At 37.7% G+C, this 17045-nt stretch overlaps 1 protein-coding gene across 1 annotated transcript; it reads left to right on the forward strand.

Moving 5' to 3' along the window:
• The first annotated feature begins 2543 nt into the window (after positions 1-2543).
• Positions 2544-7179, forward strand: ndufa10 (NADH:ubiquinone oxidoreductase subunit A10). Its single transcript, XM_084421329.1, has 10 exons — positions 2544-2747; positions 3167-3335; positions 3491-3706; positions 3841-3927; positions 4090-4211; positions 4510-4589; positions 4822-4876; positions 4955-5040; positions 5191-5299; positions 6945-7179. Exons 1-10 carry the CDS (start codon positions 2673-2675, stop codon positions 7011-7013), a joined length of 1068 nt encoding a protein of 355 aa, XP_084277455.1. The 5' UTR covers positions 2544-2672; the 3' UTR covers positions 7014-7179.
• The last annotated feature ends 9866 nt before the right edge of the window (positions 7180-17045 follow it).

Consider the following 17045-nt stretch of genomic DNA (forward strand, 5'->3'; position numbering starts at 1 on the left):
CACAAGGTCCCCCTGCTCAAGCCAGCGCATGTCCAGGCCTGTCTGAAGTTTGCCAATGACCATCTGGATGATCCAGAGGAGGAATGGGAGAAGGTCATGTGGTCTGATGAGACAAAAATAGAGCTTTTTGGTCTAAACTCCACTCGCCGTGTTTGGAGGAATAAGAAGGATGAGTACAACCCCCAAGAACACCATCCCAACCGTGAAGCATGGAGGTGGAAACATCATTCTTTGGGGATGCTTTTCTACACAGGGGACAGGACGACTGCACCATATTGAGGGGAGGATGGATGGGGCCATGTATCGCGAGATCTTGGCTAACGACCTCCTTCCCTCAGTAAGAGCATTAGGTCTTCCAGCATGACAATGACCCGAAACACACAGCCAGGGCAACTAAGGAGTGGCTCCGTAAGAAGCATCTCAAGGTCCTGGAGTGGCCTAACCAGTCTCCAGACCTGAACCCAATAGAAAATCTTTGGAGGGAGCTGAAAGTCGGTATTGCCGACAGCCCCAAAACCTGAAGGATCTGGAGAAGGTCTGTATGGAGGAGTGGGCCAACATCCATGCTGCAGTGTGTGCAAACCTGGTCAAGAACTACAGGAAACGTATGATCTCTGTAATTGCAAACAAAGGTTTCTGGACCAAATATTAAGTTCTGCTTTTCTGATGTATCAAATACTTATGTCATGCAATAAAATGCAAATTAATTACTTAAAAATCATACAATGTGATTTTCTGGATTTTTGTTTTAGATTCCGTCTCTCACAGTTGAAGTGTACCTATGATAAAAATGACAGACTTCTACATGCTTTGTAAGTGGGAAAACCTGCAAAATCGGCAGTGTATCAAATACTTGTTCTCCCCACTGTATATGTAGCCTAATCGATTCCTTTATTGGAATATACAGTCCTGTTCCGCGTTCGCAAACTATGTACGCAACTAACCTAATTCTAACCTAAAAGTAGCCTACCTAAAATTGGTTAAGTTCACAGTAGCCTACACTAGTGCATGTAGGCCTACTGTAAAATAAATTGCGTCCCGTTTATTTCATTGTAACTCACTGTCCATATCAATTTTGTGCAGAAACAGTACCGTAATGAAATAACTAACCTTTGGTTAAAATGTATGCGTGTTTAAAATATTCCGTAAGCTGACAAATCTTTTGAATGTGTATTTTGATAATGAACCCCCTTCTGTAATATTATTTTGACTTATTTGTTTATTTATTTTGTTTGTTTGTTTGAAGTTGTTTTTTTTTCTGCTATGTGGCTTGTATTTGTATGCCTGCTTATTTAAGTTTTCTGTTTGCTGATGTTTTGTATTTCATTAAATAAAAAAATAATAAAAATAATGTAATTTTATTATTATTAATATTATCATCATTTAATTATTATTATTATACAATGTAAATATAGGTGGAAGACTCTCCAAATACAATCATACAACAACAAACAAAGTTTCAAGAACCAATCCCAATACATCTATAGGAAATAATGTTCAAAACAAATCAATCAACTTCTTTATCATTTTTAAATATAATTTTCATTTTGGTCAAGGCTTTTGTCACGAAGAAACCACATGATGCACCATGGCCAAACATTTCCTCAGTGGTTATTACCTCAACTTCCTGTAGATATGACGCTATTAGATAAGGAACAAGAATAAACTAAATGCTCAAATAACACATAGGTAGTAGGCCTATATACAGGATAATTATTATTTTTATGTTCAGGTATTTTCAGATGCATCCAAAAATATAGACAACAAAGTTGTGGCATTCACAGTTCCAGAATTCAATGTCAAAATCAATAAAATAATTTCAGATAATTTATCAGTAGCCTATATACGGGGGAAATGATTGCAATCCTAACGGCAGTAGCCTACAGTGGCAGTAGCCTACAGTGGGTTGAGGAGAATAGACCACTGGGGACACTGATATGCTCTGATTCAAACTCATTATTAATGAGATTAGAAACAGGTCATACAGAAAGCAGAGCAGATGTGCTGATTGAGATCCTTCTGACATTGTGAATTCTGATGATGGGATTAGAAGTGAATTTCTGCTGGGTACCAGCTCATGTAGAAGTAAAAGGGAATGAGATGATCGCAGATGAGTGCGCAAAGGAAGCAACAAATAAAGCTGACATAGACATTAAGGTAAACTATAGTAAGGCTGAAATGAAATGTTTAATCAAACAACATGCAAGGAATAGATGGCAAAAACAGTGGAAGGAAAGAACAGGAATATGGTTTTATAACATTCAAAGAATCGTAGATAAAGGCAGACTAACAGGGAGAATTTGAAACGAAGAAACAAATCATTTCAAGACTTAGATTTGGGCATACTGCATTTAATAGTACATTGAAGACAATAGGGAAACATGAGAAAAACTGTGGAAATTGTAATCAAAAGGAAACTGTAGAGCATGTTATATTGATATGTCCTATATATATATATATATATATATATATATAAGGAATAGTATAATGGGTGATGCCACCTTGACCTGCTCTAAAATGCACCTAAAAGTTGTATGCCAACCGCCACAAACAAGCCAGAAGAAGAAGAACCACATGACGCACCGATGACGCAAAACTTCCGCGACGCGACACAGAGATCCTTCGGCGACATTGAGGATCATCAGACTCGCTGGAGTTTCTGAAGTTTCGCGATGTCGTTGCGGTTATTTCGGCTGGTTGTGCCCTCGGGTGCAGCAGCTTGGAAAGCAGTATCGCCTGTGTCGACGGTAAGATCGAAAAAACAGCTTCTACACTCCAGAACGAAAGGTTTATCTATTCTGTCGGGCCTCATGTAGTCCAGACTGAAGGACAACAGCAGAACTACAGCTGTGGAAATCACTTCTTACTGTCAAATTAATGCATCTATTCATATGTTTATTGAATCAATGCAACTTTGATAGTAACATGCATTCACGTTTGTTCAGACATGACCAATATATAACAATGGATCTCCGTGTGTGTCTGACGGTAGTTCTGTCAAAACAACTTGTTTTATAGTTTTGTATTTAAGAAGTGTGTCAGCAGTAATTCATCGCTTGAATCCATATATAGATACTTCAGCTGAGCAGGACAACATATGTATTTGTTGTCAGACCACATCATCTTAATGGTAGGAAACATAACAGGATATTTTGATACCCTCCAGGCTCAAATCCACACAAGTGCTGTCAGTAACCTGCGGTATGGATGGTGGGCTTATACTCTGGGGGAGAGGACAACCTCCCGCTTCAAGGAAAACAGCAAGATCATTTCCATTGATGGCAACTTGGCATCTGGAAAGGGAGCACTTGCACAAAAATTGGCTGATAAACTGGGTAAGACAATTTCTGGCACCCTCGGTTTTTAAAACCACACACAAACACTCTCTCTGTCTCTTAATGTATTTGGGAATAGAATATTTTGTATTCTATTCTTTGCTATTCCTATTTCCTAGAAGTATTCGTTCAGTTTTCAATGTTTCTCTCATTAGGGATGCTGTACATGCCAGAGCCAGACACTTACTACGTTGACAAAATGACAAAGGAGAAAGTTCCTCTAGATCAGGCTTTTAATGGAAACTGCAGTTTGGAGAAGTTCTACTTGGAGCCCAAAGCCAGTGACGGTAACTCTTACCGCCTGCAGTCTTGGATGTACCTCATGAGGTTGCTGCAGTACTCTGATGCTATTGAACACCTGCTCTCTACAGGTAACCAAAGCTGTTGATGAAAACCCTACAGCATGAACAGATTTTCCTATATACAATTTTTTAGTAAGTTGTGGGAACGCAGTAACAGTTTAGGATATTTATGTCATTCTCTCTTCTCTGTTTCCCTTGCTCAGGACAGGGAGTTGTTCTGGAACGATCTCCATTTAGTGACGTGGTTTTTTTGGAGGCCATGTTCAAAGAAGGCTACATCCGCAAGCAGTGTGAGTGATTATGTCTGAAATTCATATCATAAAATATTTTAGAATGTAGGTTAAATGCTGTTGGTGACTGAAGTCATACTTCAACTGATAATATATCAAAGCTGCTTTTTGTTGATTGAAATGAACAATCAACATGTGTATGTGTTGGTTGCTATTCTGCAGGTGTGGACCACTATAATGAGATTAAGAATATCAGTATCTGTGAGTTTCTTCCCCCTCATCTGGTCATCTATGTCGACTCACCTGCTGAAGAGGTCCAGAAGAATCTCAAGGCATCAGGAAAGGTGTGTGTGTGTGTGAGGATCATATTGGTCCAAATAATTCATATTTTGATTATAATGTGTAAAAATGACACTGACAAAGATTTTCAATATCACACAAAATTATTGATTACAAAATGATTAAATTATGGCTGGATTTAATGTAGAGTTTTGTTTAAATTTTGGATAATTGTAGTAATCTAAAAAAAAAAAAATGGAGGCTTTTATTTAAGGAGAAATATTTCAGGAGATTTTGATTAATTCAGGAAGCGCTGATTATACAATGATGACAGTGCATTTGAATTTTCATTGCCTTATACAGTCATACCTCCAGAATGTTTCTTTAAGCTACCTGAAGAGCATTGAGACTGCATACAAGAAGACCTTCCTTCCTAAAATCAGGTCAGCACCTAATATTCATTATATGTATTATTGTATATAAATGTTATAATTAATATAAGTACTGTAATTATTTGTAATTGTATAAAAACATGAATAATATTATATAAATAAAATGATCACACTTTAGATTAGGGTTCGATTCTCACTATTAACTAACAATCAACCACTCAATAAACTACTAATTACTGCTTATTAATAGTTTTAGTTTTGAAAAACTGTATCTCATTTTCAGTGAAGAGGCAGAGGTTCTTGCCTATGACACAACCCAAGCCCAGGACATTGAGAGGGTAAGGTTCAAACCTGTATGTGGAGCACATTGAGGCAGGCAAATGTCACTGCTTTATGACTCCACTTTGCCTTTGCAGGTTGCAGAGGATATTGAATACTTAAAGTTTGAGAAGGGCCCTTGGCTGGAGCAAGATGATGTCACTTTCCACCATATGCGAATGATGTAAGTGCTTGATTTATTTACATTTCACTCATGTTTTTTTGTTTTTTTCTTCCTTAGACTTTTGCTAGTATTGGCTGTAATTATTATCATTCCAGCTTGGCCACATCCTTGAGCACATTGAATAAATGTACCCTTTCCCTTATTCCCTAGGGTGGAAGACAAGCAGAGGGTAGCCACCCTGACCTGCGTCCCCAAATATCTCCCAGAGGTCACAATCGGTGCTCATGAGTTTGATGCTGCCTACTATGCTTTCAAATCGGTATGTGCCCTCCACTGAAACTGTAACAGTACATGTAAAAGACTGATCACAAGCCACATATAGGTTGTTTTGCCAAACAAAATAATTTTGAACAATGTTGATATTTAAACATTTGACTTTCATAGTTTCATTTTTTTTTTTTTTTTATGCTATGGAAGTCAATGGGGCCCATTAACTGTTTGGTTACCCATATTCTTCAAAATATCTTCTTTTGTGTTCAGCACAAGAAAGAAATTCATACAGGTTTGGAACGACTTGAGTAATGACAGAATTAAAATTTTTGGGAGAACTATCCCATTAAGACCTAATTATGCTTAAACCTATAGCAATTCCAAAATTCTAATTTTTTATTAATAGTGACAGTTAATATTGACTAGGGCTGTCACAATTCCTCGATTAAATTCGAGTACTCGTTAAAAAAAAAAAAAAGTTGATTGCAAATTACCTGTGTCGAGTAATCGACAAAATACCGGAAGTGGCGCATTCCACGGACAAGAATCCATGAAACGCATTATTAGACCGATATATTAAAACCATTTAAAAACCATACTATAGCATAGTGCTATTGTGAATTCACAGAGGCTGTGATTCAGTAAAATAAATGTATGCCCTGCGGGTTTAATATATATATATATATATATATATATATATATATATATAATTAATCGTCTCAAACTCCATCTCTGCATATGCTGTAAGTTTAGGTTGCTTATAACGCTCATCTGGGAACGCAATATGCGCCATTTCATCAGATTTGTAAATCATGATAAATCATTTATAAATCTACGCCAACACAGGAGAATACATAAAGTGTTTCCAAATATGCAAAATGTTCATTGCATTTTAAAATAAGTTTAAACCCTCGCTCTGAGTTTGCATGTTTTGATGTCCACACGTTCTTGTTCAAGAATGCTTTATTTGATTGCCTCATTGTTATTATATAATGTATGAATTAAGTCATTTTAAAGGTCTTTTTGTTAGGGTCTATTTTTATTACCACAAAAAAAAAAAAAGACTCTATTAATCGTCAAAATAATTGATCAATTACTAAAATAATCGTTAGCGACAGCCCTAATATTAACTATATTAATTAAAGAGAGTATGGAAGCAGTGATGCTTTAGGTGCCTCGCTGATGATAGATCTACCTTAAATGATATTTCTGTCAGATACATTTGTGTACAAGTAATTGCATATGTCCAGGAGCCCAAACAGTGTCCCTTCAAATGCCTGCACAATGATTGAGTGTTTTCACAGATCAGGAGTGTCACCTGAGGACATTCAGTGATGTCGGTGGCATTACAAAATCAGTAGACAGATAGACTTTTGGAGTGGGTGACAGAACACTTTGTATGGCCATTAGTGATTCCTGGCAATATTATATTGATCTTTGGGAGCGCTGTGTTCAGCCATCAGATTTTTCATCTTTTCATTTGCTCATCTGATCACCACCTTGTCAGTGTTCGCGCGAAAACATATGGAGCTTTACCTCAGCCCAGAGAACATGTGGAAGTGGAGCTCATGAATATAGATTAAAAGTCTAGTCTTTTACTCTCTATTATTTTCAGTGCATTTCTTTAAAGGTCACAGTAAAATGTTGCCAGGGCTTTAAAGAATCTAACATGTGATATGAAAATCTCCCCTTAGCTCCCAGGAAAGAAGTACGCTGAAGGCTATAATGAAGACGTTGGTGACAAAGGCATCTGGCTGAAGTGAGAAACGCCAGTGTCGCTGGAGGGGAAGGGACATCTTAAAGACAGATTCCTTGTGGTATTTCAACCATTTGTCCATGTCCCATGGAGAAAGATGTATTCTGCTCTTCTGCAGCTGAAGATATCATTGTACATTGCTATTAAAACATTTATTGTATATGTTAAAAAAACGTTTTCCTTTCATTTTGAGTAAGTGTTGTTTGTGGGTGGATCTTTTTGAGTTTGACTCAAGTTCTGGTTCCAAGGTCACGGTCCAAGGAGGCCCCTGGGCATGACTTTGTGCCCACTTATACGTTCCCGCTCTATGCACCAAGGGGTCCAGGGCCCCTGGTGGTTTGTTTCTGGCTATACAAATTTAGGGGCACAGGACAGGTCAAACTGAATGTGCTTATGACCCTGGTGATCAGCTTCCTTCAGCAGTTTCAGACCATGTACCTTTAGAGGCCCCTGGCAATCAGAGGCCATTAAAACTAGATATGAGACTAAAGTACAGTAAAGTCAGTTATTATTTTTAGATATCGTTAAAAAAAAACAACGAAAATTATGCAACGAATGTGACATCTAACTGAGGTAGTAACTATGTAAGGGAAAAATCAATCTGCCGGCCGATATCTTATTTTGTTTCATTGCGGTGAGACGGTGACTAAACACCCCAATTAAAATACTTTTTGTTTGAAATAGCACTGTGCAAACTGGCCGCAGCTCATTAGACACCTGAAACCAGTCGTTTCTCGTCACTCAGTTGAGATGAGAGGAGATGATATGAGTCTGCTGCCGGTAAGAGAGCGGCCGCGGGTCCAGGAATAGAGCCGCTGCTCATTTGTTCCTGAGCGCATCTCATATTACCATCATTTCTCATATTCTGCCCTTTATGGGTGATTATTCACCAAAATCTGCAATGACGCTGAAATAAAAGTGGCTGTTTGGACAACACCGGCCTTCAGATTCCCTTAGCTTTCATCAATTTTTACACTCCTCTGAGTCCCTCTATAAAAGGGAATGGGATTCCATCATTTTAGATTCATTTAATACTCTGGGAGAATCTGTTTTCCTATTAAGCTGAAAACATGTGAGTGGAGATAAATGAAGAAAAAGACCTAAAAGTTCCAAAATTAGTCCCAAAGGAGATCCAACAGGTCTGTAAGTACAAGTTTATTTCATTTTAAAATGACTAAGAATATCATTGAGGTGTGGTTGTGTTCGCCGCCATAATTTCTCATTTGTTGTTTATGTTGTTAATCATGTCAGCTTGGTGTTTTAAATGCGTCATTACCAGTAGTTTTGAATGGAAACCACCAGAGGGCGCTTAACATAGTTTGAGAATTAGTGCCACAAGAGAACTGTTATTATCTTGCCTTTGTGTTTGCTGTAAGCCCTGGCTATATGAAAGGTAGGATATTTTACCCAAAAATGAAGATTTCGTCATCATTTAGTAACTTGTCTAACTTGTCAAACATGTCTAAACGTATGATTTTCTTTCTTCCGTGGAACACAAAAGAAGACCGTCTCAATCACCATTCCCTTTTATTATGTGGAAAAAGATGCAATAAAAGTGAACGGTGATTGAGGCTGTCAGGCTCAATTCTGCAATGATTTTGAATCTAACAGAAGAAAGAAAGTCATAAGGGTTTAAACATGAAGCTAGAATGTTAATTATTGAATGGATGTCCCTTGAAGTTCTACTTGTCTTGCTTTCCTCAGAGGAGGGCACTGTTGTACTTCCATCCTAAAGAAACCACTCTTCAAGTCTCTTATGGATTCATGTCTCACAGAGCAGAACACTTTCCCTTTCTCCTTCACTTGTTTCTTGTGTATTTGACTTTATGAGGCTTTTATTTTGACAGCACTCTTTTAAATACATAAATATTTCATACACATAGATCCTCCCACAGCTGTTATTATATGCTCTTTCAATGCAGGTCTAACTTGGCACGGCAAATAGGACTCTGAATTTAAATTTAAAGTGGTTAGAAAAGTGCTACATTTGAATTAAACTACGTTAATGCATTTGCAAAAAGGGTTTTAGAGGCTGAATTAAAGCGGTTAGTTCAAGTGAATTTGCTGGATCTCTGTATTTAGTGCTGCTGTGGATGAAGGACTGTCACATTGCTATTTGAGTTGTCGGTTATTGGTGGTGTTATCAGGCAGTTTGGAGGGGTGGTCTGCTAAATGAGGAGGATGGAAAGATAAACAAAGCTAGTGTAACATTGCTGACAGATAATAGACACACAGCAATGCCCTGAAGCAACATGATGTAAAATGAACCTTGAATAACGTCAATGACAAAGCAAAATAAACTCAACCTGTGACATAACAGTGACAGCTTCAACTTCTGCTTATGTGCAACATTAGTTTTCTTTAAAAAAAAAAAAAAAAAACTTATGACAGTAGCCTGCACTAAAGGATTGGGGTCAGTAAGTTTTTTAAAGGAACTCATCATTTTAATCCGCAAGGATGCATTAATTAATTAATTTAGATTTGCCATCAGAAATAAATTACATTATAATTAGGGGATATATATATATATATATATATATATATATATATAAATTGTAATTATATTACTGTATTTCGATCAAATAAATGCAGCCATGTTGAGCATAACTTCAAAAACATAAAAGAAATTGTACTGAGTGCTGACCCCAAACTTTTGAACAGTAGTGTATGAATGTGCAACAGATGAATTCTCACTAGCGTTAGAATAAATGTGCTGCTAAATCAAAATCAGTTTGCAGGGTATTCTGAATATCTCAACCTTGACACTGACTATAAACCAATCATATCAAATATGACATATGTTTTAAAAGACTGCATTATAATTTAAGAAAGAGCCCAAGGTCATGTTTAGTTACATTCATCCAGCAGTTCTATATCTTTCTATGTAGTTTTTTGATAGTATGAATTTGCTGGAAGATATGATAATTGCCCATCTCTGGCTGAGATCTGCCACACCTGAAAGTTCAAGACCTTTTGTGTCCCTCTAAAGAGAAGCTTTCACACTGCTTAAAAACCTGGGGCCACAATTTCACAGTCAGACCATCAGGAGTGGGTCTCCAGTTTTTCCTCATGTGACTTTAATCACATTTCACGGCTCGTTTTAAATGAGTCATTTACATGCCTGGAAAGAACACTATTTGCTGGCTTTGATTACTTGTGTACTCTTGTCAAAGTGATTGTGGGTTATTTTTGAATTTCTGGAGACTTTTTTTTTTTAAACGAAAGCCCAGTTTTATTTACTACCAAACAGGAGCAGAATTTGTTGAGAACCAGTATGCTGTCACAGTATTTATTCACATAAACTGAACACAGTGAATATTTAGATAAACTGGGACGCAGCGCTGTTGCTAAACTTCATTGACCCCTTGTCAAATTTGTATGTCCCCCACAAAGATAGTAAAATCACAAATCATCTACAGGACATTGAGAGGTTTCTGTAAGCGTTAACTTAGTTCAGTATACTATAAAAACAAATAGATTTAAAATTAGCTAACAAAGAGTAAAACGCATAAAAATGATGTAAATGTGAGAAAGTTCCTCAAAAACATGCCAATTCCAAATTAGCAACTCATGACAACATACAAACTAGCCACTCAGTAATTGTTTTAATGGTCTGTCTACTTTTATAGGTTATGCTATCACATTTGAGAACAGCGTCAGATAGCTCTCTTTGATGTCTCTCAGCGTCCATATTTCTCATGGTATGTCAGACTTGTTCTTGATGATTTCTACAATGTTACATGGGTTCTAAGCCGCCATGATGAAAACCACTTTCATTTTCAGGTATTCTTACCTCATCTGCTATCAGATAAATCATTTGTCAAAACTGTTCACATTGAGGCGCTTTCATGTCAGATCTTCAAATCAGGATATCATGCTTGGCTGAGATTTTTGTCAGACCTTGAAGTCACTGATATTAAAAACAAGTGCACATATTTCAGCTCCTATTAACAAAGTCTTTCACATACATTTTAATCGTCTGGCCTTTAAATAGATGCTTTAATCATATTTCCATATGTTAAACACACTCAATGGGAAAAAAGGGGGAAGTTTCTTGAGGGAATCTCTGGAAATCCAGTTAATTTGCTCTCTGGCTAGAATTAAGCCCGGAGCCATCATAAATTACCATTTCATTAAGATTCAGAACCCAAACAGATTTAAATATTCATGGATTCCCTCCTTTCTCTGATTAGATTTTAATTACACGATATCGTCTTAAACAAATGAGGGACGTTCGCATAAAGGAGCTATTTGTTTTGAGGGATAATGAACACCTGAAAGGTAGAGCTGCTTCAAAGAGCAGAAGCATTTATCCGACGAGACACAAAGGGCCCCTCCGAGCCCTGGGTTTTGTCTTGTTTCTGTCAAAGAAAAAAGACAGAAGGAAATAAATAAAAAAAACTACACCCCGAGCACTCTGCGTCACACCTGGTCAGAACCTCCCCAGTTTGTTCTTCAACCCATTCATTCATTCCTGCCTTTGTTGAAAATTTAATGACCTCTAGTAATTATTCAGAGAGGTGCGATACAGGACTCGTGTACATGATGCTTTATTTTATAATGCAAGTTACACCCATCAGCTTTTCGGCTCTTTCCCCCAATGAGTATTCAGATATTCATGTAAATTTCTCCATTTTAAATTCAAGGCAAGAGAAACATGATGCACCTGTCGTGACCAAGGTTGATGTAGAGGTTGCTGTAGACACGGTGTTTGCAACAGGGTTAAGGGCATTTACTTTCTGTAACCAGAATAGCATTCGTGGTTGCTTTTTTAAAGAAAAATTAAAAATGCAATTTTTACCCCCCCACTGCAGCTGATTAAAAAGCTCTGCACGACCATTCGCTCGTTTAATAAAACGCCTTTTTCTGGTGTCATATCATCTTGTTTTTCGGCCACGATGCTGTGATGTTAAACCAAAAGCAAAGTAATGAATGCTTATCAACTTTTACTGATTACTTTGGTTTGAAGCCAGGGTTCACAAAAGCAATATCCAAAGGTTACAAATAATTGCTGTAGCAGTCCCATCTTACAGTACCATGAATGCCTCTCTTCACAACAGAGATGTCAGCTCCTCACTGCAATGGCCCTCATTAAATTCACTTGCAGGTGAGCAAAGTGTACAACGCTGTGAAGGCATATCAAAGCCACAGTGTGTTTGCCACTACAGTGCTGTCCAAAAATGTGAACGAGCACTTAAATGAGCATGTAGCTTGTTTAGCCCAATATTTATGAAGTATTCACACAGCTGAATGTCCAGGGCGGCCACATCCACCCATTACAAATACAGCACCACTTTCCCAATAAACAAACAAATCGACTGCTCTTTTCCATAAGGCGGCTGTCTTGCCCACCTAGCACTCTTGGTTTCAAGGAATAATAGGCTATGATGAGCGGAGATAAATCAGCTCATTCAGGTAATTGTGCCTTATGGGGATTTCCAGCTTCTGTGTAATGGCCCTCTTAAACACACCGCATAAGATGACCATGGCTGACTCATCAGGTTTGAGCCGACTGCACACATTTTCTTTCTCAGAAAATATCCTCTGCTTGAAACTATTCGACGGTTTTACTGCCCATTGTGTGCTTGGAGAGACTAAATCCTCAGATTCATGCGGAGCGAGTCAGAAGTGTGGAGCAACACTTTGAGTTATATGTTGAGAGGCAGTAATGGACTTTAAAGACTTCAAAGACTCACTGTGAATGAATTGTTAATAGTTTGCATGTGTTGTCTGGGCTGTTTTAGTGCTTGGTTCACTAAAATAATTATGCAAGAGAGGTTACAATGCAAACACAACCAAAATATTAGTGCTGAACAGAACGCAATTTGCACAGCTCAGTGATCTGGGTATTGAGTTATGGAGGATGCAGCAGACTACGGCTATCTGATATACTTAACAGTGACTTTAAAGCATTGCTTCACTACTGTGACCCATACACCTCAAGCAGGCCTTTAAAATGATGAAAGTGCACTCAAGTACACATCCATCAGTATATATGCCAATTGTGATGCTTTCAGTACATATTTGGATCGTCATTTGATGAATTATTGCTGCCGTGATCAATAGAAAATGTATGCAACCATCTCACCTGATGCAAGGGTAAACTGCTCAAGGTTTGGACCGAGCAAATATAGTTTTAAACAATAAGGTCTAATCTGTAATGAAACAAATTTACAGTACCACCTTATTTTACAGTCCTGTTCACGATGTACATATTATGTACTTATTATAGTAATTACAATAATGGGTAATAACTAAGTACTAACTCTGAAGCTACCCCTAAACCTAACCTTAACCCATGTAGTTACCTTATATTACCCAGTACTTTCTTAGGTAAGTAGGCTACACTGTCAGTACACGTACAGTAAATGCACATAAAAAATAAAGTGCAACCAATAAAGGAAGCATGTTTGTTATTAAAAAAATGACACTGATTCAATTTAAATCAAGCACAGCGCAATTTATCACCTGGTTACGATGATTTGCTGGATTTTTTTTTTTTTTGTGCTGAAAAAGTGTTTATTGAATTTGAACCTATACATCTACATCATGAATAGATCCATTGTTTGTCTGATACATAAAAGGTGAATTAAGAAATGTAATTTTGCTAACGAATGTCAAATCAAAAGAATGATAGTCGTACAGATTTGTTTTAAATATAGCTTTAATGCTTAGATTTCTGTCCAAGAGTTCTTAGTGGAACTTAGCACCATTCTTCAGTTTACAGTTTTTCTAGCTGAAAATCTGTTTTAAAACATCCATTAGGCTAGAGCTTCATATCTGGTCATTGGGGAGGTCAGGAAAAGTTATTTTCTCAACATGGTCCTCATGAAACCAAATTCTAAATTCTTAAATCAGTTTTTATTGGGGCTCCATCGTCCTGGCATATTGGAATATCACGGGCAAACTGCTTTAGGAACATATCAGGAACCTGTTCCTGTAAAAACCTCATATTACTTGGCTGAGCAAACATCAGATTTAATGACTTTTCCAAGACAACTGCCCACACCAGTACAGATCCCTCACTACATTTAACACCTAACATCTTTTGTCCAGATGTAAACCTGTCCGGGAGTCTTGGTTACAAATGGTTTCCTTTTTCATATTGTGTTTATGTTATTTCATACATCCTCTCTACTGTCTAATGATCTGTGGTGAGCAGTTTGTTTCCTCTAGAGTGTTAACACTGTTCAGGAATGCTGACTCGATATGGAAATTTCATCAGGCTTTTACAAAGTGTCCTTTAAGGACCATTGGCCATTTTGAAGTATTTGCTGTCTCAATATGTTTCTGAAAAGATAATAAAGGACTGCCAGACAAGCACTGTCACTGGCATCCTTTTCTGAGAAGAAAATATCTATATAAGATAACAGGGATTACTTGAACAACTTTTAAGTTGTATTTCATTCAAATACTGTAACAGTACACTGATGCAGTAGACGAGGACTGTGTAGAATATTTTCACACATTTTGCATAATTTGACAAAATTACAGCTTGAATAAAAATATGAAATTTTAAAAAAAGTGATATTTACTGTACCTTGATTTGTAGTTCAACTGACATTGTTGTCTTCTTGCTAAATTATAAAGAAATATAATTAGATAATTAAAATGTAAAATTAAAATCAAACTTTAATAAACAAACCTTGTTTGCTGTGGCCGAAATGACTGACACACACACACACACACACACACACACACACACACACACATGTCTGGTTCACTATCTTTGTGGGGACTCTCCATAGACTTAATGGTTTTTATACAGTACAAACTGTATATTCTGTCCCCTTACACTAACCCTACCCCTAAACCTACCCATCACAGAAAACATTCTGCATTTTTACTTTCTCAAAACAACTCATCCTGTGTGATTTATAAGCCTTTTGAAAAGTGGGGACCGCTGGCTGGTCCCCACAATGGAGGTGATTTCAGGTTTTACTATTCTTATGGGGACATTTGGTCCCCACAATGTAATATAAACAAGGGCACACACACACACACACACACACACACACACACACACACACACACACACACACACACACACACACACACACACACACACACACACACACATTCTTGTATCTATCTTTATGAGGACATTCATTGACACAATGCAATCTCTAGCCGCTTACCCTAACCTTACCCATCAAGTGCCTAACCCGAACCCTTACCCTAAACCGACCCTTAACCTAATTATAATCTTATCCCTAAAACCAAGTCTTGACCCTCAAACAGGCCTTTAAAGGGGTCTCAGAAAGTGAGGACCAGCCAAAATGTCCTCAGTTTACTCTCTTTGTCCTCACTCCAATGGGCTAAAACTCAAACTGGTCCTCACAAAGATAGTTGTACAAGTACACACACACACACACAAACACACACACACACACACACACACACACACACACACACACACACACAACAAGACTAATGACAAAACAAATCCACATGACAACACAAAAATAAGACAAAAAATAATCAATTAAATCCACCCGTTACACACCCTTTTTTGAGTAATTAATTTCAAAGTGAAAGATCAGTTGTGTTCATCTCAGTTGTCCTTCGATCATCTTGATTTAAAAAACAGAACCAAAAAAGATTCATTCCAAAAAATTCAGTCCAAAAAAGCTGCTCTCCAGTCTCCACCCACCAGAGTGAGTAAAGTTATCTGACAGAGGAATCAAAGCACCTTGGTTGTGGATTTAAGCAAGTTCAATAAACATAGCCAGGCCACACTCTCCTGTGGAGCTGCAGAGGGCATCAAGGTCGCACTGAGTCACAGTCATTTTCAAGATGAACAACCTTGTCCTCATGGTCTAAATATATCTGCCGGATCTCCAGCTGTGCAGACCAGCTCCCTCAAGCCACCCCACTAAGGACAGATGTCAGCCTTCTGTGACCCTGTCAGTGACACACAGCTGGATGGGGCGAGCAGATCTGGAACAGTCTCTGCAGTGCAGTGGCTGAAGATGGTATGTTGTTGTGAGCATAATGTCAGTGTGTGATCCCAGCGCACCGATGGCTGAATTCAGAACGAGGAGGGGAAAGTAGGTTAATGGAAATCATAGTGTGCTGTACCTCTCACCTTCTCTTCCTCTCTTTCTCATACAGGTTTGCAAAGACATACAGCGGTGTTCATTATGGCGACATTTAGTCGTACAAATCTGTCTCAATTTAAATGGAAAATAAACACTCTGCGAAACACAAAGCTTTGAGGTTTACATCCGAGGACACGTGAGGCTGTCTGAAGGCTAAGGAAACTGTCTTGTCAGTGACTTCACAGGCAACGTGTCTGTATGAGGGAACCTCCTTGGGAAACTGCTTTTAGACAGACTTCAAATGCACCATAATGTCATGTCTAATGATCCAGAACAATTCAAGTGAGCTTATAGGAGCCTCAGAGCCACACGTTTTTGCATCAGATTAATGGTAGTTTAAAGGTGTTTATAAGCCGGAGCATTCTGGAAATTTCGCTGTGGCAAGTTGTTTCGATCTCCAGAAACAAGCTCCAAACGAACTTCGTTTTTTTTTTTTTTTTTAATGACATCACACAAGTTTGTTCTTTGATTTCACTTGAAGTAAATCAGCGCCTTAAGCAAATGAAAAAGAACTTGAGTGCACTGAGGTCTTTAGAGATAACCAAGAGAACAGTGAATGACTACAATGCTTGTTTGTCATTTTGTATTGGAATCGTAGCCTTAAATTAATATCAATGTTGAAAACTGTTGTGCTGCTTAATATTTTTGTCGAAACAATGCTTTTTTTTGGGGGGGGGGGGGGGGGGGGATTCTTTGATGAATAGAAAGTTTTAAAAAACTAAATCAATTTAAAATAGAAATGCTCTTTGCTGAATAAAAGTGTTTATTAAAAAAAAAAAAATCTTAGTGACTCCAAACATTTGAACAGTATTGTATGTGCCCTTGTGATAAACGAGCAAACTTTACACACTTTTTAAAACGATGAATTGGGAAAGCAGCGCTCTCTGAAGCTGTAGCTTTGATATTCAACACATGTGAAATAAAAAGCCTGTCAAGCT

This window comes from Rutilus rutilus, assembly GCF_951802725.1.
Source record: "Rutilus rutilus genome assembly, chromosome: 10".
NCBI lineage: Eukaryota > Metazoa > Chordata > Actinopteri > Cypriniformes > Leuciscidae > Rutilus > Rutilus rutilus.

Coding starts and splice junctions, on each gene's coding strand:
- ndufa10 (XM_084421329.1), top strand. CDS start 2,673: ATGTCGTTGCGGTTATTTCGGCTGGTTGTGCCCTCGGGTGCAGCAGCT. Junction 3,336..3,490: donor AAAATTGGCTGATAAACTGG/GTAAGACAATTT, acceptor TTCTCTCATTAG/GGATGCTGTACATGCCAGAG. Junction 4,212..4,509: donor ATCTCAAGGCATCAGGAAAG/GTGTGTGTGTGT, acceptor TGCCTTATACAG/TCATACCTCCAGAATGTTTC.